The sequence below is a fragment of the Mustela nivalis genome (assembly GCF_964662115.1).
Source record: "Mustela nivalis genome assembly, chromosome: 4".
NCBI classification, from domain to species: Eukaryota; Metazoa; Chordata; class Mammalia; order Carnivora; family Mustelidae; genus Mustela; species Mustela nivalis.
The window spans coordinates 12,889,282-12,912,316 of NC_139023.1; the positions used below are offsets into that span (position 1 = coordinate 12,889,282).

General features: G+C 37.1%; 1 protein-coding gene across 3 annotated transcripts in view; it reads right to left on the reverse strand.

The window, feature by feature from the left end:
• Positions 1–12,451: 12,451 nt before the first annotated feature.
• STAP1 (signal transducing adaptor family member 1) overlaps positions 12,452–23,035 on the reverse strand; it is a 33,566-nt gene continuing 22,982 nt past the window's right edge. For 2 of the 3 annotated variants that reach the window (XM_082726383.1, XM_082726384.1), the window contains 3 exons: positions 17,396–17,465; positions 14,680–14,776; positions 12,452–13,049 (listed from right to left, as the gene is read on the reverse strand). In XM_082726383.1, coding sequence (XP_082582509.1) covers positions 13,015–13,049; positions 14,680–14,776; positions 17,396–17,465 — 202 coding nt within the window. In that variant the 3' untranslated portion in view covers positions 12,452–13,014. The remainder of the gene's footprint in view (positions 13,050–14,679; positions 14,777–17,395; positions 17,466–23,035) is intronic. The other variant, XM_082726385.1, reaches the window with a different exon arrangement.

A 23,035-nucleotide genomic window follows, 5' to 3' on the forward strand; every position in this document is an offset into this window, starting at 1 on the left:
TCTTTGTAAATCCTATTCCATGGTTGACTCCAGAGATTCCAACTTTGCTGTTCATTTTGTGGGTAATGTTTCTTTGGTGTTTTCTGATTTTCAAGTTTTGCAATCATGCAGATGTAACAGTCACTGAGGATAGAGGAACATTACTTAAAAGTGCTTCTGGAAATTCTGTTAAAACAATTGAAAAATGGTGACTGTGTAAAACCATATATATTTTGGGGAGGGTATTTTTTTTTTTTTTAATTTTATTTTCAGGCTTCACATCCAGTGTGGGGCTTGAACTCAAAACTATGAGACCAAGAGTCACATGCTATACCGACTGAGCCAACCAGGCACCCTTAAAGTATAATCCTTTTTAGAGTCAAAACTTTGTTGACATTTGTCAGTAATTTCCTCTAAATTGTCCCAGAGCTAGAACTTAGAAATAGATATATGTCTTCATTTTTATTTTTTGTCTATTATAACACTACCTGGTGCTGCCAGTGACAAGGCATAAAAGTCAGCAATGTTTAGAGTCCACTTTTTTAATAATTTATAATTAGTAAAATGAAGACAGAAAATGATTCTTCTGAGATCTTAAGGAGAAATCTCTTTTTTTTTTTTTTTTTTAAGATTTTATTTATTTATTTGACAGACAGAGATCACAAGTAGGCAGAGAGAGAGAGAGAGGAAGAAGCAGGCTCTCCACGGAGCATTCAGCCCAATGCTTCCCTACACATATTCTCTAGCAATAGCACTATCTTAACTTTTGTGATAATTCTTTGTTTTTATTTATAATGTTAACCACCTGTCATGTACTTTACTAATATAGTTTACTTTTTGTTGGTTTCTGAACTTGATGTAAATGGAATCAAACTGTATTTTTGTGTGTGTGCCTGCTGCTTTCTTCAACATGAGAATCATCTGTATTGTTGCTCATAGTCACACTTTATCCATCATTATATAGTTTACTTTTACATTAATATACCACAACTTATTTATTCATTGTATTGACTATGGGATGTTTTTATTTTGGGGCAATCACAGTTCTTCATTGAACATATTGTATGTATTTCCTAATGCAACTGAGGTAATATACCTAGGAATGGAATTACTTGGTCGTAGGTATTCACATCTTTAATTTTACTGGACAATAACAGAGGACTGCCTTAGCAGTAGAGATAGCCAGTATGTCCACACCTTGCTTGACACTGGTTTTAACAGATTTTTTTTTTTTAATTCTGTGAATCTGGTGCACATGCAGTTGTATGTCATTGAAGTTTTACTCTGTATTTCCCTAACTGCAAGATACTGAGTGAAATTGAGCACCTTTTTCTAAGTTTTTTGGCCACTTATACTTTCTTTTTTTTTTTTGCAAAGTGTCTTCTCAGTTGTTTTTCCCCTTTTTCTGTTGTGTTAGTCTTTAGTCTTTTTCCTCGTTGCTTTATGAATCCTGTTTTTAGTTAGCTATACATTTCCAAATACCTTCTCCCGTTCTGACTTCCCCTTTCCCCTCTTTATGATGTTCTTTGCTAAAAAGAGTTTCTCAATAGTTAGGTGCTAAAAGAGGTATCACTCTTGTTTTAAGGTTAGTGTATTTTGTGAGTTGCCTAAAATATTGTACTCTATCCAAGGTCATGAATGTACTTACCTATATATTGTCTTCTAAAGGCGTTAGCTTTGCCTTTCACATTTTCAGTTTTCAGTTCATGAGGAATTAATTTTGTGTATGCTTGGAAGTGCCTCACCACTATTTATTGAATTATGAAATATGTTCTTTTACTGAAGTATGTTCTTTTTTGCATTGCCACTCTTCTACATTACCGCCAAAGTCATATATCTATTTATGTTTTTATCTCTGAATTTTTGTTTCTTTTTCCTATCCCTGTACTAGTCTGGTATTTTCATCACTGTAACTGATGTATTGTTTTTTTTATTGGGCAGAACAAGTCCTCCCAACTTACTGTTCTATAAGAGTATCTTGGTTATTCTTAGCCCATTGTGTTTTCAGTTCTCCAGTTTCTAATTTAAAATATGCAAATTTTGTCACTCTTGCAGTTTCCAGTTATCTTGCTAAAATTTTTAATCTTTTATTTACCTGGACATGAAAAGCATTATTTTATTATGTGTGTTTAATCCCAAATCTGGAACTCTCCTGTGGGCCTCTTTTTTTTTTTCTTTTGTTTGCGCTAATCATTATCTTACATCATTTCTAAACATAGAGTTTAGATTTTAGGTGTTCTTTTTAACCCAGTCTGATGATCTCTACCTTTTAACTGAAACACCTAGGCCATGTACATTTAATGTAATTGCTGATGTATTTAGGTTTAGTTCTGACATTTTATTTTATGGGATTTGGTTTGATTTTCTTGGTTTTCTTTTGTTTTTTGTTTTGTGTTTGTTTTTGTTTAGCCAGTTCTATGATTCTTTGTCTCTATTTTCTGGCCTTTTAAAAAAATTTTTTGTAGTTTTTTTTTTTTGTTCCATATGCGCCGATTACTAATATTACATCTTAACTCTAGATACCCTTTCATATTCTGGAACTTTGCAAACTGCATTTCTCTTTTGCCATTTGGCTTCCTTTATGTTCCATAAATAGATGGCACTAAGAGGAGGACTGGGAAGCTGGCACATTTGCTTCCTGACATTGTCAGCATCACCTCAATAGAGGCTTTTTCTCTATAGAGGTTTTTTTTCTCAATAGAGGTTCTTGGGCTCTAGCTTTTCTCTGGCACTCAGCAGGGTGTCTCTTCTAGGTTTCCAGGTTCTGATAAGGTCACCCTCTTCCCTTTAATAGCTGTGTCCCTTGCTGCTATTTTCCCAAACCTGTTTAACCAATTCTTTATGTTAAACTCTTTCTTAATATACATGATATGGTTTCTCTTTTCCTAAGCTATACACATTTTTTTTCTCTTTTCTAGTTCAGTACCTTTTGTCTTTTGATGATTACCCTGTATTACAGTTTGCACATTCGGGTTAAACCAGATGAAATTTTAATTATTATCTTTACTTTGGTGATGACAGTTTTCAAAGGTGGCCACAACAATATTTCCAGTCTCACATGCTCTTCTAGAATCTTGCAACCTCCTCAAACCCTTATAAGAGACCGTCTATTTTCACTCTCCTTTGAACCTGAACAAGAATTTATGATTGCCCTAACTAATACAACAAAATGCCTCATACGTAACTACAATTTTTCAGGTTAGGTCACAGAAGGCTATATGGCTTCTACTTTGCGCTCTCCCTCATGGAAAGCTCACCCTTGGATTCTAGACATCATGTCACAAGGAAGCCTAAAGTAAACCACATGAAGAAACTGAGGTCCCCAACCTGCAGCCAACATCAGGTGTCCAACATGATTAAGCACGTTCAGCTGATTCCAACTCCCAAGCTTAATGGAGCATAGACAAACCATTCTTTCTGTCCTGCCAAATTCTTGACCCACAGAATCCATGAGCATGCATGGTTTATGTTAGTAAATTTGGGGGATTATTTGTTACACAGTTGTTGTTATAATAACTACTCTAATTCCTAGTTTGGCTAGGAATGATCATGTATTTTATTTCTGTTACTACTTTAATTTTGTTTTCATTTACATAAATGTCTTTTAATTGTGTTATTTTGTTTATGAAGTCAATGTTTATATTTACTCATATGCATATTTCACCTTCTTTGCTCTTTATTCTTCTTTTGTATCTCAGGCTTACCATCTGGGCGGAATTTCTTCCTACCTGAAATGCTTTAGAATTTCACTTTGTGGAAGTACACTGGTTGCATACTTGCTTATGATTTCTTTGTCTGAAAATAAATTTGCCCTCATTCTGCAAAGATACTTTTGCTGAATGTAAAATTTTAATTTGGCTTTCATGATCTTTCACTGGAGATATTTATCTACTCTCTTTAAACTTCCCCTGTTGCTATTGAGTCAGTCATCAGGCAAATTAAACATTGCAGCTTTAAAAGAAATACCTATCTGCTTTCATTTTACAAAGTTTAATTATTATATGTCTAGATATGGATTTCTTTTATCAATCTTGTTTGGGATTTATTCAGCTCTTTGAATCTAGATTTGGGTTTTTGTTAATTCTAAGAAAGTCTCGATACTTCTCCTTCGTATATTGCCTCTTTAACCATTCTCTTCTGTGGGGGATTCTCATTAAACACAGAGGACTTGGGGCACCTTGGTGGCCCAGTGGGTTAAGCCTCTGCCTTCAGTGTAGGCATGATCTCAGGGTCCTGGGATCGAGCCCCACATCGGGCTCTCTGCTCAGTGGAGAGCCTGCTCCCCCTCTCTCTCTGCCTGCTTTTGATACCTCTCTCTCTCTCTCTCCCTTTCTCTGTTAAATAAATAAATAAAATATTTTTAAAAACACAAGAGGACTTATTCTGCCTTCTGTGTTTAAAACCCTCTTTTCTGAATTGGCCAGTTCTTTTTGTCTCTTCATGCTTTATTTCTGCATCATTTCTTCTGCCCATATTCTAGTTTACTTCATCTATTTTTTTATGTTACGGCCATCTGTTTTGCATTTTTAATTTTGGCTGTATTTTTCAGTCCTTGAAGTTCTGTTTAGTTCTTTAAAAAAAAAAAAAAAAACCTGCTAGCTTACCTTTTATAGTTTTCTATCTCCTGCAGAACTTTTCTAATGTCTATTATTTAAACTGTAGGGGCATCTTATGGTCTTTGTCTGCCAGTTTCAATTTCTGCAGTTTTTGTGGCTCTTTTTCTGTTGTTTGTCCCAGCTCACTTTGTTGGTGGTCCTCTTTTAGATTCTCCTCCTTGGCCAGACCCTCAAGTGTTTCTGTGTCCCTCATCCATTCTTTTTCACTTTATTGTTGTGAACGACATTGCCTCATCATCTTCAGGAGTCTGTTTTTTTTAAGTATTCTATATTAAGCCCTTTATTCTCATAAAATGCAAGAATTTACCCTTAATATTTTAAGATTGTTGCAGTTTGGAGTTCTTCAGTCTCTTATTTATCAATATTTGGACTTAATCGTAAGGCCCTTTAGAATATAAGACAGATTTGATAGATCTTTTGTAATCTTTGCATCAGTGAGTCATTTGATATCACAGTAGATTTTAAAGAAATAGTTCGCATACTTGATGTACAGAACAGACTTTTTTGTATATGATAAAAAGGCAGATTTCTGGATCAATAATCCCCCAAAATGAACTCTCTAAGTCTGAGAGAGGCTTAGAATTCTGCATACTTCCAGGCATCCCATACAATTCATTAAGTTGGTTTGCTAGGACTGCTACAATACCACAGACTAAGTGGCTTAAACAACAGAAATTTATTTCTCATGAATTTTGGAGGCTAAGCCTGATCAAGATGTCAATAGAGTTGATTTTTTTTTTTTTGAGGCTGCATTAGCTTGTACATGGTCATCTTCTCCCTCTGTCTCACATTGTCTTCTGTGTATGTGTGTCCTGATTTCCTCTTCCTTTCAAGACCTATCTGTATAAATTATTGGAGCTGAGAGGACCTTAGGAGTCTATCCTAACTCAATTTTTTTTCAGATGAACCAAAGAAGCCAAATAAAACAACCAAATAATTAGAACCAGGAGTAGAATATAAGCCATACCTTTTGACTCTTACTTGATTGCAAAAGTGATTCTCAAATTTGATGACCATCAAAATCAATTTAGAAGCTTGTTTTTCAAGAAAAAAATTAATGAAAATATATTTAATTCAGTGGATGTAGTGTGGGTCTAAGGAATTAGTATTTTTAAAGAATTCTGTGTGATTAAAGTCAGTCTGCTATTGTCTTGTACTTGTGAAATGGGTGATCACATGCCCTTTTACCATCTTTGTAGATTTAATGTTTTTACAGAAGTATGGGTTGATTTTAAGCTAGCGAAATGACAGCATCAGGGAAAACATGGAAATCGATCATTTTTATTTATTTCCAGTAAGAGGCATAGTTTTTTGGTTAGAAAAGAGCTTCTAGTACATTTAATGTCTCTGATTTCTAACTAGATATTATAATGATTTATATTTGATAAGTTCATCAAATCAGATGTCACCAAAAGCTACTGAGGCTTTTTTGGCATTGCTAGAATTTAGGAGAATCTGCTATGGAAAATTGTGTAGAGGGAAATGCATTTAACTGAAGCCTAAGAAAAAAATTCATTTAGAAAGGACCATATGTTTCCAACTTCTATCATTACATAAAATGTACGTATCTGTGAGTTACCCTCACAGCCATATTCTGTGGTTTCCCCTATTGATTAGACTAATCAAGATAATCAAATAATATCAATAATTCAGATAATGAAATTAAACAATGTTTAATTTTGCTATTGAGGTAAGCAACTTGATCAGGAAAATGGAGGTAATTTTCTTTACCAGCAAGATCTTCCTTTTAAAAAATAAGCTATCAAGATACTTAAAGCTAGTTTTCCTATTTTACTTTCATGCAACATACAGATTTTTCTCCTATCTTTCTCTCCTCCCTTCTTTGGTGGTTTCTTAGCCTAAAAATTGTGGGTAGAAATGCTTAATTAAATAAAGAACCAGTTTCAAGGCACCGGGCAGTTCTTTATTTTTAAATGTGAATGGATTTTCCTGCTGTACTTAGAACATTGGTGGTGTGTTTAGGAAATGTTGTTAATTAAATAATGAATATTCATATGCTTTTTAAATTTTTATTTTATTCTTGACTTGCAATTTGGCTCCTAATAAATTTTCTCTAGGGAACATTTTTTTTCTTCCTGAATAGCTTAGTACCATTTACCAACCCTACCATATTTTAAAGTGGCTTTTGGTTTTGTTGGTTGGTTGGTTGGTTGAAGATTTTATTTTTAAGTAATCTCTATACCCAATGTGGGGCTCGAACTCACAACCCCAAAACTGAGTCGCATGCTCTACTTACTGAGCCAGTCAGGCACCCCAAAAGTGGCTTTTATTTAAACTGCTGAGTTCTGAAGTTGAGAAAAATAAACTGAGGAAATATCTTTGTTTTGGTTCTGTTTTTGTTTTTCCTTTTGCTGTTGAAGAAAAAGCTGAATGCTGACATGGGTTAACATCAAGGATCAAAGAGGAAAAAAAAATCTTATTTTCTTTTTGATAATATGTTTTTGGAAACTCTTTAATTTTCTCCAAGTTTCCAGATTTTAAACCTTAGAACCTTAGAACCAGGAGTAGAATATTAGCCATACCTTTTGACTCTTACTTGATTGCAAAAATGATTCTCAAATTTGATGACCATCAAAATCAATTTAGAAGCTTGTTTTTCAAGAGAAAAATTAATGAAAATATATTTAATTCAGTAGATGTAGTGTGGGTCTAAGGAATTAGTATTTTTAAAGAATTCTGTGTGATTAAAGTCAGTCTGCTATTGTGTTGTACTTGTGAAATGGGTGATCACATACCCTTTTACCATCTTTGTAGATTTAATGTTTTTACAGAAGTATGGGTCCATTATAATATCTAGTTAGCAATCAGAGACATTAAATGTACTAGAAGCTCTTTTCTAACCGAAAAACTATGCCTCTTACTGGAAATAAATAAAAATGATCGATTTCCATGTTTTCCCTGATGCTGTCATGCTCTACAACTTCCATTTCCTAACTCAGGGCAAAATAAAGCTAAGGGCTCCCAATCCCCACTATGCCCAATTAGCTATGGAGTCCAAACTCCGTAAAATAATTGTACATATCCCCACCGTTTCCTTGAAGCTTAAGCACTGTTTGTCAAGATGAGTTTTGGTGTTTTGTAGTTTTGGGGTTTTTTAAGTCCTTTCTCCACTATCATGTACTCTTCCAGTTTACTGTTCCATCATCTTTCTGCTTTTCAAAGAAAATATATTACTCTACAGAAGATAGTCTGATTATTTGAATTCTCTCTCCATGTGATCATGTAATTCTATGTGTTCATAGGTCACTTCCTCACTCTTTAATAAGGGAATCTGAAGTGCAGGGAGGCTGAATAATTTGTTTCTGATCACAAAGCTAACTCAGTTCAGCCAGCAGAGCAATAGTAATCTGGTTGTTTCTAAAAGCATTGACATTTAGGTACCTCGTTAGCGCAGTAGGTAGCACGTCAGTCTCATAAAAGCATTGATGTTTTACATGAACAGCCAATTTTTGGTTATTAATTTCCATGCTCCCCCCATCCCCCACTTCTGGCCCTGCTCTGAGGGTGGCTCCGTCTCACGGCGCTGCACCAGAGCGACAGAGGACGGCATAAGCACCCCCAAAGAAAGCTTATCCTGGCCAGAGAACCTGGGAAAATTGGACCCTGTAGCCTAAAGAATGGAGGGGTGGGGTCTGGCAGGAAGAAGGGTTGGAATTCCTACTAGTTTTTTCTTTCTCTTCTCTTAATGTCTTTTCTTCCAAGGGCAGTCCCAGTCTCCACAGAACTATGTGGTGGCACAGGTGGTTACAACTCTTAAAAAACCCCATCTTTGGAAGACCAGGAAAAGGACCTTTTTTTTTAAAGATTTTATTTATTTATTTGACTTAACCTTTGGCTTAACCCACTGACCCACCCAGGCGCCCCAAAAAGGACCTTTGATAGCAGAAGAGGGGGGGAAACCCTGGAGAGAGAACTGAAAAAGCACCCCCTAGTTCTGTGTATGAAGTGACTTAAGTTCCAGGCTTCCCTCTAAGCTGTGCACACACACAATATATAAAACATACCGAAGCCTTTGATAAGTAAAAACTATTGAACTAGATAAGGTATATATAGTTTATCTATACACGTAGTTTATTGTATATATGAATAGTTTATAACTAAACTATAAACCACTGCCTAAGTCCTAGGTCAATCCCTGATACATACATGCATAGGACAGACCCAAACCAATATAACAAAGGCTTTGAAAACTGAACTGATACTGGAACTTCTTCCCACAAAGAGTAAGGCAGACTGAACTGGTGCAATCTAATCAGGATGATTGTCTGCTTTAAAATATTTTTTTAAATCTCCAGGGGCACCTGGGTGGCTCAGTTTGGTTTAGTGTCAGACTCTTGATTTCACTCAGATTGTGAGTTCAAGGCTTGCCTCTGCAGGTGCTGGGCCTGGAACCTGCTTAAGATTCTCCATCTCCCTCTCCCTCTGCCCTCCCTACCCCACCCCCCTCTCAAAAAAAAAAAAAAAAAAATGCAGAAGACCTAAGGGAGGCCCAAACTCCCAACTGAAAGAAATAGGAAAGGATTAGGGGCGGGGGCGGGGGGGGGAAGGACATGAATATCTGTTTACAAATATATAGCGCCGGAGATGTGAATCACAAGTTTTTAAAAAGGCTTCAGAAATAAAACATGGGTTTGGATTCCAACTTCATTTACTAGTTGTGTTTCTGCCCTAACTTCTTTAACCATATGTGAAAACTACTTGGGTGGTAATTAGATGAATCATCTCATTTTTTATTTCTCTCAATCTTATAAGGAAAGTGTAATTATCCTTGTTTTATGACAATTCATCTAATCATGGCAGTTCACACAATGCCCATCAGAGAGTAAATGTACAGTCACCCAGGCTCTAGTTACTTGCAATGGTCCTTCCCTGTTTCTAAACGTGACAGTTTTCTTCTAGGAAGAAGGAAGGATTGTTTCCTCCTTCCCTAATGTTTTGCTTATTCATTCATTTATCTCTTCTACCACTGTCCCTCAGCTTCCATTCTGTGCCAAGCTCTAGGCCAGAAGACTAATTTAAGGACTTGGAGCGGGCTGGGGGACAGTTCCTTAAAAGAAATTACCAAAATTCACTCGAGAAAAAATAGATAATCTGAGTTTCCAACATCTATTTAAAGAAATTGAAATCATAGTTAAAAACCTTCACCAAAGAAATCTTCAGGTCATTATGGCTCATTGGGTGAATTCTACGAAGTACTGAAGTAAGAAGAAATACCAGTCCTACACATATTTTCCACACCACAGAAGAAGGAATGCCTCCCAGCTCTTTTTTTAATGGTAGCATTACATTAATACCAAAACCAGACAAAAGGAAACTTTCTCAATCTGATAAATCATCTTTTTAAAACCTACACCCAATATTATACTTATTAGTGAAAGATGAAATATTTTGTTTTTTAAAACTGGAAGCAAAGAATCACTGCATGGCTCAGTCAGTTAAGCGTCTGCCTTCGGCTTAGGTCATGATCCCAGAGTCCTGGGATCAAGTTCTACTTTGGGTTCCTTGCTTAACAGGGGCCTGCTTCTCCCTCTGGCTGCCTCTCCCCGCTGCTTGTACTCTCCATCTCGCTGACAAATAAGTAAAATCTTAGAAAAAAAAAAATGACAAGGAATCTAAAAAAAAAGAAAAAAAGCTTTTAGAAATGAATGAAAGTCTAGCAAATAGAATCCTGGAATTAAGATCAATAAATAAAAAGTGTATTTCTATATATTATGAAAAATTGGAATCCAAAATGTTAAAAACTACCATTTACAATAGCACCAAAAATTAAATAGGTATTATTCTAACAAAATATGTTCAGAATCTATATGCTGGAAACTATAAAGAACTGTAAAAGGAATTTTTAAAAAACTAATTGGAAGGATATATTATTCCTGAATTGGAAGATAATGCTGTCAAGATTCCAGTTCTCCCTGAACTCATCTTAAAGCTTCAACAAAATCCAAATCAAAACTCTGGAGGATTTTTCTGTAAGTACCATGCTATTTCTCAAACTTATACCGTATCGGGCTCTCTGCTCGGCAGGGAGTCTGCTTCCCTTCCTCTCTATCTGCCTGCCTCTCTGCCTACTTGTGATCTCTGTCAAATGCATAAATAAAATCTTTAAAAATAAAAAAATAAAAAATAATAATAAAAAAAAATAAAACTTATACTAAAAGGCAGAGAAGCTAGATTGGCCCAAACAATTTTGAAAAGAAGAACAAAGTTGGATTTTTATCTTCTGATTCCAAGAACTACTATAAAGCTACAGCAGTCAAGATAGTGTGGTATTGGCAAAAGCATAAGAACGTATATCAATGGAAATTGATCCACAAAAATACAGTAAATTAATTTTTCACAAAGGTACAAAAGCTATTTAAATGAAGAAAAGATCATCTTTTTTTAACTAATGGTGCTCGAACAATTATATACCTAAATGCAAATAAAATGAATTCTGCCCTTAAAATTAATTTGAAGTGGGTCATAGACCTAATAATGTAAAATACAAAACTGACGCTTATAGAAGAAATCATAGGAAGAAAAATTTTTGTGATCTTAGATTAGGCAAAGAGGGGTGCCTGGATGGCTCAGTGGGTTAAAGCCTCTGCCTTCGGCTCAGGTCATGATCCCAGGGTCCTGGGATCAAGCCCCACATGGGGCTCTCTGCTCAGCGGGGAGCCTGCTTCCCCACCTCTCTCTCTGCCTGCCTCTCTGCCTACATGGGATCTCTATCTGTCAAGTAAATAAATAAAATCTTTAAAAAAAAAAAAATTAGGCAAAGTGTTCTCAGATACAACACTAAAAGTACAACCTATATACAGAAGCAAAGATTGATCATTTTTACTTCATTAAAATTTAAAACATGCTTTGCAAAAGATACTATTAAATGAAAAAGCAAACAGTATTTGCAAATTATACCTGACAAATGACATACTCTGAATATGTACTGAATAATCAAAATTCAACCACAAGAAAACAACCCAACAAAAATGTGGGCAGAGGGTTTAAAGACTTATTTTACCAAATGAGATATATGAATGTCAAATAGCACATGAAAAGATGCTCAACATAATCACCAGGGAAATGCGTATTAAAAGCACAGAATACCACTACACATTTATTAGAATAACTTTTTTTTTTTATGGTAATACCACCAGGGTTTGTGGTTGGCTCAGTTGGTAAAGCATGCAACTCTTGATCTCAGGGTCATGAGTTCAAACCCCATGTGTGATGTAGAGTTTACTTAAATTTTTTTTTTTAAGGTAATGACAATACCAAGTGCTGATGAGCATGCAACTACAACTCCCCAGCACCAACGGCAGATGTGCAAAAAGGGAGACCTGCTTGTGAAGAGAGTTCCACAGTTTCTTACAAAGTTAGATGGACTCTTTTCGTATACCAATAATCTCCTTCCCAGATATTTTACCCAAGTGGAATGAAGACTTATGTTTACACAAAAATCTGCACTTGACTATTAATATAGTTCAGTCAGTAATAGCCAAAAACTGGAAACAACCCTAATACATTTTAATTGTTGGATGGATAAACAAACTAGTTCTTCCATACAGTAAAATAGTATTCAACAATAAAAAAGAACAAGCTAATAATATAACACTTACCTGACTCTAGACATTATGATGAATGAAAGTAATCAACCTTAAAAGTTTTCTATACTGTGATTCCATTTATACGACAGGTTGGAAAATGCAAAACTATAGGAGTGGAAAACATCTGTAGTTGCTAGGGATTGTGGGTGAGAAGGATTGACTACAAAGAAAGAACATCAGGGCATTTTTTTGAGGTGATGGAACTTTCTGTATCTTGATTCTGATGGTGGTTGTCACAACTCATTGGACTGTATACCAAAAAGTGAGTTTTATTGCATGTAAGTTAAATTTTTTAGAAAGAAAGAAGTTTAACCCTTGTACATAAGACACATCACACTTGGATCCATTTATTCAATTCACAGTTTCACTGAAATCTCCAGCAGAGCCATACTTGATCCTTAACGCTAAGAATTTCTAGCCCAAGGACTTGAGGTTTGCTTCATCTCTTAATAACTCTGAGATCTCACGTGAGAGAGCCTGAGCTAACTCCTCAAGTATTAGAGAATACGCGAGGAGAGTGGTTCAGCCAGCTTCAGCTGGCCACCGACACCAGATGTGTGAATGAGGCCAACTTGAAACACGCAGCCCCGGTCAGTCCATCAGCAGGTTACAGTTGCATAAGTGACAGTAAGTGAGACTAGCAAAGGAACTGCCCAGCCAAATCCAATCCAAATTGCCAATGCACAGAATCATGAGCAAATAAAATGGTTATTGATTTAACGACCATGTTTTGGGGTGGTTTGTTACATAACAGTAGATAACTGACAAGAAGCAAATTATATCAGATTCACCATCACCTTAAACTTTTTTTTTTATTTTAGAGGTGTTACAGGAGATCCTTCAGTCTCTGAAAAAAAAATTATATCAATAGTTACCACTTCTTATATTAATAATCATATTAAGTAATACTTAATAGATTTCTGTAAATGGTGTTTTCCTGAATTAAGCCTGTGTAATATATTATTCTGGCCATGTCTATAGTAATGTGTTCATCCCCTGTAATTCTATTTTAAGAGAGATGTTCGGAAATTAGTATACAGAAAAGCTAAAGATGTGATAAGAGGGCTGAAGGAACTAATAACTTACCGAGGACAGAGAAAGACTAAGGGAGGGGGGGGCATTGTGGCTGCTTTTATATATTTGATGGGCTTTTAAAAACCCTGAGTTGTTCCAAAACCAGAAATTGGATTAATATATAGAAGTTAAATGAAGAAATATTTCAGACTTACTATTAAGAAAGAATTCTCTAAGATGAGCAGTGATCAAAAGTGAAGTGTGCTGCCTCAGAAAGCAGTGAGGTGACCATCATTAGGAATTTTCAAACAAGCTGACTGGTCACATCTTTTTTTTTCTTTTTTTTTAAGGTTTTATTTATCTGACAGAGATCACAAGTAGGCAGAGCAGCAGACAGGTGGGGGGAGGGGGAAGCAGGCTCCCCCATGAGCAGAGAGCCCGATGCGGGGCTCAATCCCAGGACACTGAGTTCATGACCTGAACAGAAGCCAGAGGCTTAACCCACTGAGCCATCCAGGTGTCCCTGACTGGTCACATCTTAGAGATGCCTTCTGTACTGAGTGTGCAGGTGATTCCTATATACAGTGAGACACTGTACTGGACAATTTCCCTAAAGCTCCTTCAGACTCAGTTTCTTTATTTGGCATCGCAAGATTCATATGTTTTCAACCTTGGACTTTTAAAGTTGCTGGTTTTTTAAATGTAATCAGACTTTTCAGATATGCTGTGATGCAGGTAGCCAAACACAGTTGTTTTCCCTCATAACCTGTAGGAACAGAGACTTATTTTGTTATCTGACACTCAGGCCTCTGCCTTTACAGTGGAATTAGCCTCTCTCTCAAATCATCTACCCCCGGAGGGCTAATTCCATCTTCATCCATTTTAATCTGACGAGGGCATTTGATGTTAACAGATCATACTTTTAAATCCCGTTTGGTTTCCATGACTCTAATAGAGTATGGTTTTTTGTCTTATCTCTGAACTTATTTGATCAAGACAAGTAGAAGGGCACATGGGTGGCTCAATCAGCTAAGGGTCTGCCTTCGGCTCAGGTCATGATCCCAGGGTCCTGGCATTGAGCCCCGCATCAGAGCCCCTGCTCAGAGGAAAGCATTCTTCCCCTTCTCTCTCTCTCTGCCTGCCACTCCCCCTGTGCTCTCTCTTTCTCATTCTCCATATTATAAATAAAAAATCTTTAAAAAGACAACCAATTAGAATGATGATGAAATTAGACACAAAATACATGCCTATGACTTTCCTTTCTCTAGAATGGGCCACCAGAATATATTGGTCCTCCCTTATTTTCACAGGGTTAATGATAAAATGGCTTACAGATAGATAAATTTAAAAGCTGAACTACATTCCTACCTGGTTGGTATTACAAATCATATATGGGGGTTGGTGGGGAAGGATTGTTGTTTTGTTTTGCTTTCCTTAATACAGCAATGCAGTGAAGAACATACCAGAGGTTTCATCAGCTGAATATATAAATGGTCGTAAATTTCCTCGAGTCTCTTTCATGAAATAATCAACGACACTGAAAAGGTTTGGGAGTGTGACCTGTACAAAGAGAGTGAGAGAAGGCTCGGTATCATCCATGTGGAGAGCGTTTTAAAAAGCTTGTGTGAAAAAAAAATTTTTTTAAGATTGATTTTATTTATTTGACAGAGACACAGCAAGACAGGAAATATAAGCAGGGGGAGTAGGAAAGGGAGAAGCAGGCTTCCTGCTGAGCAGGGAGCCCGATGCGGGGCTGCATCCCAGGCCCCTGGGACCATGACCTGAACCGAAGGCAGACTCTTAATGACCGAGCCACCTAGGCGCCCCAGGTCATGTGAAATTGAATGAAGATTACTGTGAATTTCCTAATCTTTAGTAAAAACATGTCGATACTTCAACAAGGTACTGAATGGCCAGTGTTTCCCACCCATGCATTTTTTTTCTCTTTTATAGTATCTAATTCCCTGTTGAAAAATCCCCCTCCAACCGTGGGATATATTTTGGTGGACAATAATTAGGTACTCTGCAATTCCCTAGTTATTGCATGAGAATGTGACTCAGGTCAGAAAATGCTCCCTTCCTGAAGTCTGAACTTGAGGAGAGGAAGCTGGAAGAACAGCAGGTTCCTAACCAGAAGGCCCTCACTAGAACAACAGGAGTTAGGGATGCCACCCGCTCTGCACTCAAAAATCCGCATAATAACTTTTGACTCCTCCCAAAATTAAAGACTAACAACCTACCGTTGACCAGAAGCCTTACCAAATAACGTAGTTAATTGACACATATTTAGTATGTTATACATTATTATATATTGTATCCTTACAATAAATAAGCCAGAGAAAAGGAAATATTAAGAAAATTCACAAGAGAAGTACATTTAGCAGTACTATTCTGTATTTATCAAAAGAAAAAAAAAACACATGTAAGTGGACCCATGCATTTATGTTCAAGGGTCAACTGTACAAGTAACTGCTTCCTCGTCCCTGGAGGTCTTCAGCTGTCCAGTCATTTCATGGGTTTTCCTATGTTCTTAAATCTGTCTTTACTTAAGCTAGTTATTTGGTTTCTTCTGTTTGAAACCAAAGAACCCTTAAAGCCAGAGAATTTACCATTTTAACATCTCACTGTAACAGGATAGTTTACTTGGCCAAGAGTACCTGAAATGGCTTGCTGCCCCCAAACCAATATTTTTATACAAGTAAAATCAGGCTAAACCTGAATACCCCTGGAATTCATAAAACGTCAACCTGGTTGTAGGCTAAGGGAGGGGAGTGTGAAAGGTGAAAAAACGGTCCAGGCAGTTAACTTTCCTTATATTGGGGCCTGTTCGGGCTAATTACAGAGAAATGAGCCCCGTTCACCAGTCACAGAGGCACCTTCTTCTTCCCTGACTGTTGCTTCCGGTCAGTTGGTTATTTGCCTTATCCTTCAGCAATCTAGTTGTTTGTTTCCTTCATTAGAATTTTTGAAAAAGCCCTAGCAGGCATGGACCTGAGACCCAAGGAGCTCAGGGAAGCATTTATGGCAAAGAGGGAGGTGAGGTGTAGGAGTCATCAGCTGCTCTCCTCTTGGTAAGAGTCACTAGTGCATTCTAAGAAGTAGGGTCTAAACATAAAAAATTCAGGGACGCCTGGGTCGGTTGAGCATTTGCCTTCAGCTCAGGTCATGCAAGATCCAGGGTCGTGGGACTGAGTTCCGTATTAGGCTCCCTCCTCCGTGGAGCCTGCTACTCCCTCTGCCCGCCACTCCCCCTGCTGGTGCGCTCCCTCTCTCCCTCTGACAAATAAAATCTTTGTTTAAAACAAAACAAAACCACCATAAAAATTCAGCTAGACTGCCCCTTTGTCTATCTGATCAACACAATGGGCTTGAAGAGGCAGAGGCGCTAAGAGCTCAATTTTAAAGATGTTAAAATAAGTATCTTCAAGACTCATCAATTCCATTTATGTGATATCACTTCCCCCGTCTAGTCTTCCCACTGCGGCAGCCTAAGATCGCAGAACTATATTCCCTTTTTCTGGCACCTGGACCATAGCTCACATCACTGCATTTTCATTGGTTGAGATGAGTGTAAGTACCAGTTTTCTCACCTGTATCATGGGCATCCCTCGGGGTCACGGTGAAGATTAAATTAAGTGATACATGTAAGTTCCTTAGCTGTCTGCCTAATACCGTGACCTAGTGATTGTATCATGAGCCCCATGGTACTGTTGAGAGGAGTTGCAGACCAGGAAGGGACTGTTTCTTCATGATTATGTTGCTAGTATGAGGGGGATTTCTGAACTTCTGCATGACGGGTATTCGAGGACTAGGCATTCACAGATTTTTTGTCCCCCATTAGAAATAATCACATTGAAATACGTATCATTGGAGGATGGAAAACAGGCATTTAAGAAAAAAATCTTCCCTTCCTGAAAAAATCATATTGATAAAGATTACAGGGAAACAAAAGTAGAAAGAATTGTTAGCAGAGTCTCTCCTGAGCCTCCGATCCACCTGTTCTACCTCACGTCTCCCCTGGATCTCTGCCACTTTTGGGGGCTCCTTCACATGGCTGCTGCTCACCACACTATGTTCCTGGGCAACGGGTCTGCTTTTCCACCTTTCTTTGAATTCTATGAGGTAGATTTGGGAAAAAGCAGGAGAAAATTCCTCAAAAACAAGGAAATAGCTACTTACAGGTTTTTCCAGTTCAATAGTGTAGTTTTTCCCTACACTCATCACTTTGTAGTGCTTGATTCTTGGCATGCTAAAATGAAAAAAAAAAAAAAAAAAAAGGTTATTCTCCATTTGAATGTACTATTGGATCAAATCAAACTAAAGTGAATATAAAATATCTCCTCTATAATAAAACCTACATTCCCATTCCTGTAGTTAGGCAAAAAAATAATAATAACAATGATAAAAATTTAAAAAATTTAAAATGGTGGTTTTCCTTTTATTTTCCCAGTTCTCTATGTCTGTTTTTGGAGGGGTTATACATTAGGGATACTGAGTCACCGAGTGGGTGATGGATAACAGGAAAAAATCTTGAGCTGAAAATCTTTCAGGCAGAAATTATCATTTTTAAAGCCACTAATTTACAAAGCAGGCAACATTATAATATCCTAAGTAGGTACGTACAAATCAGATTTTTATTCTCTAGATTAAAAGGAAAGTAGAAAGAATTACTGAAAGCAAATTACTTTCTATTCCACGTCATCACTATGCCAATGAGAAATCCCTGAATGGCCGTCCTTCCTGCTAGCTCACAGACCACCTTAGATACCTGCTCACTTCAGGCTGACTTAGAGATCTGGAAAATGCTCTGGGAGAAGGTGAGCACAGTAGATGAAGCGTAATGTCTTCCTCTTCTATGGTCACATAGCACTCTAAATTATTACCACCCTGAACACATATTTCATTAACGAGAATTGCTTAAGAACAAGAAGCACAATCTATTCACCTTTGTCTTCCAGCATTAGGCACACAATATTTATGAAACTGAATTTTGAAAATACTACAAGCCCGTCTTATAGTGCTATTGGCTACAATTAATTTATACTGAGAGCAGAAGTAAAAATGTTTGCCCTGAATTCTTTTGATTCACGTGACAACAGTGTCAGGACCAAGAGTTTTTCTAATGTTGAAAAATGTAAAGCATTTATTACTCTGCCATTGGCTTGAAAGAGAAACTAATTGAACATCTGTCCGATTTACAGAAGCGGTCCAAAGCTGTCTGTCAGGTTGAGTTTGTTGTCAGGGTCCCCCACCTTCTTTATCACCCGTCTCTCCACTTATGGGTCACATTCCTCTAGGACTGAACTACAATTCTTTTCAAGGGACTTTTTCCTCATCTACCATTCTATCCCAATATTCTCTCCATTGAATGTCATTGGAAAACAGCTAATAATTTTATTCTAGTGTCTTATTCTAGAACTTTACTTTTAAGACATGATATAAAACCTAACTAACCTTATCCCCTCCTAAAAAAAATAATTAAAAATAAAAAGTATTCTTGATTGCCAGTCCCTCAGGAATCACTAGCAGACTGGTAAAGGAAACATTTTTGGACAAAGGACTTCCAAGTACCTTCTTTTGGAGTGATTGGCTCTGGCTTTATTTTTATCCCTACCTGAAAAAGACTTTGACAATCACATAGTTACTTTTGACATCTCTCATCCTTAACAATTAAATCTCCTATATTTTTATGAAACAAGTGATTCTTACTCCTTGAAAGACTGACAGAAAGCTTGAAGGGCATTATCTTTATCACCAGAAAGACTGAGGTTCAAATTCTGGTTCTCTTTGTAAGTTCTCAGCCTGCATTTCTTCATCTATAAAATGGAGATAGTAATCCCATTCCTCACAGGACTGTTGTGAATTAATGTCTGAAAAGTCCTTAGTACAGTATCTTGCACATGTAGACACGCCGCAAATTATAGCTCTTTTTACTACGTTTTAAATTTATCACTTTAACTTAGTAGCTTCTTTAAGGCTTAGCTGCTTCATTTATAAAACATGGAAAAAACGGTCTCCATTTTTACTGTGCCTGGAGGAAATGCTTGTCAAGCACCACCTCAGGACCCCCTCATGGTACGCTGGAAGTGATGACAATGATGGTTGTTAGTAAGGACTGTTGTATCATCGTCATCGTTATTCATGACGAAGCTGCGGGAGGAAAAGCAGCAAAGATTAACAGAGTCTCTTGGAACTTTTGACTAAAAGGACTGAGTTCTGGAGCAGAAAGTAAGGTAGAAAAAAAAATTCCGTTGAAGTCGCTTAGGCTTTGAATCTCATTTAAGACCTTTGCTTTTCTTTCATATTTTGTTTTGTTTTTCCCAAGAAATAAAGATAGAAGAAAAAAGGATAAAATTTTCTCTACTGAGGTTTCCTGATTATGACCTCAAAAAAAGAAGTAACCTGTCTTTCAACAAGTGTGTGGCCTTAAATGTGATATAAATACGTGTATTTAGCTTCTTACCCAAATTTCTGCAAAGGCATTAATGTGGGGTCAGTATTTTCTACTGTTTCCTTGGCTAATGGCTTTCCAAAGTGTATATATATATATATATATATACTACTAGTTTGCCATGTAGTCATAATAATTTTAAGAAAACAAAGGCCAAACCACTAAGTTTGTTGTAAGAATAGCTCTGTCTTATGAATTCACACACCACTGGGTTGGGTAAAGTGAGGTTATTTTCCATCAGGAGAGGGTCACAAGATAATTGGGCACTGAATGACTTTTGCTTCTTCCCAAGAACTACAGTCTTCCCTCCTACAGCTGCTTTGTTAACTGATGGAGATAATTTTACTTTTTTTTTTTTTTTAAGATTTTATTATTTATTTGACAGACAGAGATCACGAGTAGGCAAGAGGCAGGCAGAGAGAGAGAGAGGGAGAGCAGAGAGCCTGATGTGGGGCTCGATCCCAGGACCCTGGGATCATGACCCAAGCCGAAGGCAGAGGCTTTAACCCACTGAGCCACCCAGGCACCCCGAGATAATTTTACTTTTAAGCACTGCTCTATAAACTAGTCTGTCCTTTTCAGTTAGTATTTTGCCAGACACACCTAAATGTGCATGGCTGCACATTTCTCCTACAACCTGTGAGAGAATGAGTTGGTTCGGTGGGTTGTTACCCACCTGTGTTCGGGTGCTTCCTAATCGTCTAGATTTTTTGTCAAAGTCTTTACATTAAGCTCTACAGTCTAACATGGTAACATTCTACTATTCTCTATAACGGTTACCCTGTTAAACAGAAGATATGAAATCTAGGCTTCTAAAAGTTCTCTTTTGAGGGAACCTGGGTGGCTCAGTTGGTTGGGCATCTGCCTTCACCTCAGGTCATGATCCCAGAGTCCTGGGGTCGAGTCCCACATCGGGCTCCCTGCTCAGCAGGCAGCCTGCTTCTCCCTCTCCCACTCTCCCTCCTCGTGTTCCCTCTCTCCGTGTGTCTCTCTGTCAAATAAATAAATAAAATGTTTTTAAAAATATATGAAGTAAAATAAATAAATAAATAAATAAAATAAAAAATAAAAATAAAAATATATGAAGTTATGTGGGGAGGAAGATTCGTTTAAGAAATGTTATGTTTTTAGGACCATCAGTTGTACAAAAGCATGAATTTTTATATGAATTCAAAATGGAAGTGATTTTACTAAAATTACAATTATAGAAGTTTTATATGAATTTCTTTGCCAGGCTCTTTCTTGGGAGTTTAAATATAGCTTAAATACCATAGAGATATAAGTAAAAACTGTGACAGTCAGTTCATATCCTAAGTATAGAAACTCACTGCATTCGGTCAAAAACCACATCGACATCAGAAAGCGCTGTTATTTCTGATAGCTCACGTTTACAGAAAATAAGGTGCAAAAGCTGGGCTAATTTAGACCATCTTAAAAAGATCAGGTTGCTATTGTGCAGAAAATATGTGGTCTTTAAAGAGTCATTAGGTCTCAGGGACTTTGTTCATTTCATACAGAATAATAATGTAGGCTTCACATGCTAATGGATCAAACACTCAATCTAACCAAGAAAAATGAGGGGAAAAAAGCTTATTACTCCCTTGTGTGATTTACCTTTCCAGCAGTTAAATTTCTTTTTAAAAACAAAATCTAAGAAATGGATTTTAATTCCGTTTTATATGCTCTTAAGTTCTAAAGGCACACTCAATTCAATTTCCTAAAACCCTGAAAAAGAATAAGCTCCTGGACCAGTATGTACTCAACAGAAAAATTCACTGTTCGCCCAGCGTTTCTTCTAAGCTCACTTATATGTGAGGGCAGTCACAATTTTTATTTCTTTTGGATTTGTTTCGAAAGAGCCAATTGAATTATAAAGCAAGTAAAATTGAGTAATCTGTGATATTCTACCATATTAGCTGAAAATATATTAACTCCAAATGTCAGTCTTGATAATAAAAAATAATAAAACAACAAGAAGGTTAAGTTGACATAGGTATTCATTATGGAAAGTCAAGCACATATACTCACACAAAGAGCTCTCTCACTTCACACACAGAACCGGGACCTGATCTGCCTCTGACATTCTTGCTGTCCATTCAGGGCACACGTCTGGTGTCTAAAGATGAGTTTCTGTTTATATGGAGTAACTGGCAAGTGAGGAAGCTTGTTGGACCATGGTGCGTTGTAATTACTTTCTTTTTACTGCCTCTATCCATTGTCAGTGTCTTTATATTTAATATATTTAGAATTACTGATATTTATAGTGGACTGACTGGTAAACAGATGCACCGACAGATATGTTACAGCTAAAATAATTCATGGAGTATTACCCCCAGAAAGAATAGCAAATTAAAGAGTCAAAGTTCTGGTTATGCTTTTATATGAAAGATAATTACTTACTGAACATTTTCACTTAGGACAAAAAATGTCCTATTGTTTTAATTTTATCATCATTTGTCAAAGTGTTAATAACGTGGAGTGCTTGTTTATTGACATGCAAGATTTCAAAGACTCAGAGCTGGAAAGGGCCTTAGCAGATCAACCACCTTAGCTACATGGAAAAATCAACTATTGCATGTAAGTATTTCTGACTTCATCAAAGGTAAACCATTTTACCAGAAAGAAATTCTTAACCTTGACAAGAGGCTCCAAGTTGTCCTTTATATGGATGTCAATTATGTCACTTCTTCATGCATCACAGTCCAGTGGCCTCTTGTGTCGTTCAGAGTATATAACTGTCCCTCAGCGACACGCATGACTCAGAGCGATCACTCGCTCCCCCACCGCTGGAATCTCGTAGGCACTGGTTGCCTGCTTACTGCATTGCAATCACAGGGACCTCTTTTTGTTTTTGAACAAACGGAGCCTTCTCCTGTCTCTAGGAGAGAAGTGCTGTTGTTGCCTGAAGTGCTCTTGTCCTAGATACTGGCTTGGTTTGTTCCCTCACTTCCTTCAGGGCCCTGCTTAAATGTTAGCCAATAAAGGAGGCCTTCTGTATTAAAACAATAGCAATCGGAAAATGTTTCTCTATAAATCATCTCTGAGTGTTCCCATCTCCCTCATCCTGTTTAATTTTCTTCCATAGTCCTTATTACTATACATATGATTATTTTTAAGATTTTATTTAATTATTTGACAGACAGAGATCACAAGTAGGCAGAGAAGCAGGCAGAGAGAGAGGAGGAAGCAGGCTCCCCGCTGAGCGGCGAGCCCGATGCAGGGCTTGATCCCAGGACCCTGGGATCATGACCTGAGCCAAAGGCAGAGGCTTAACCCGCTGAGCCACCCGGGCGCCCCTACATATGATTTTTCAGTTATGCATTTATTTACAGTCCATGTTGCCTTACAAGAATGTAAACTCCTTACAT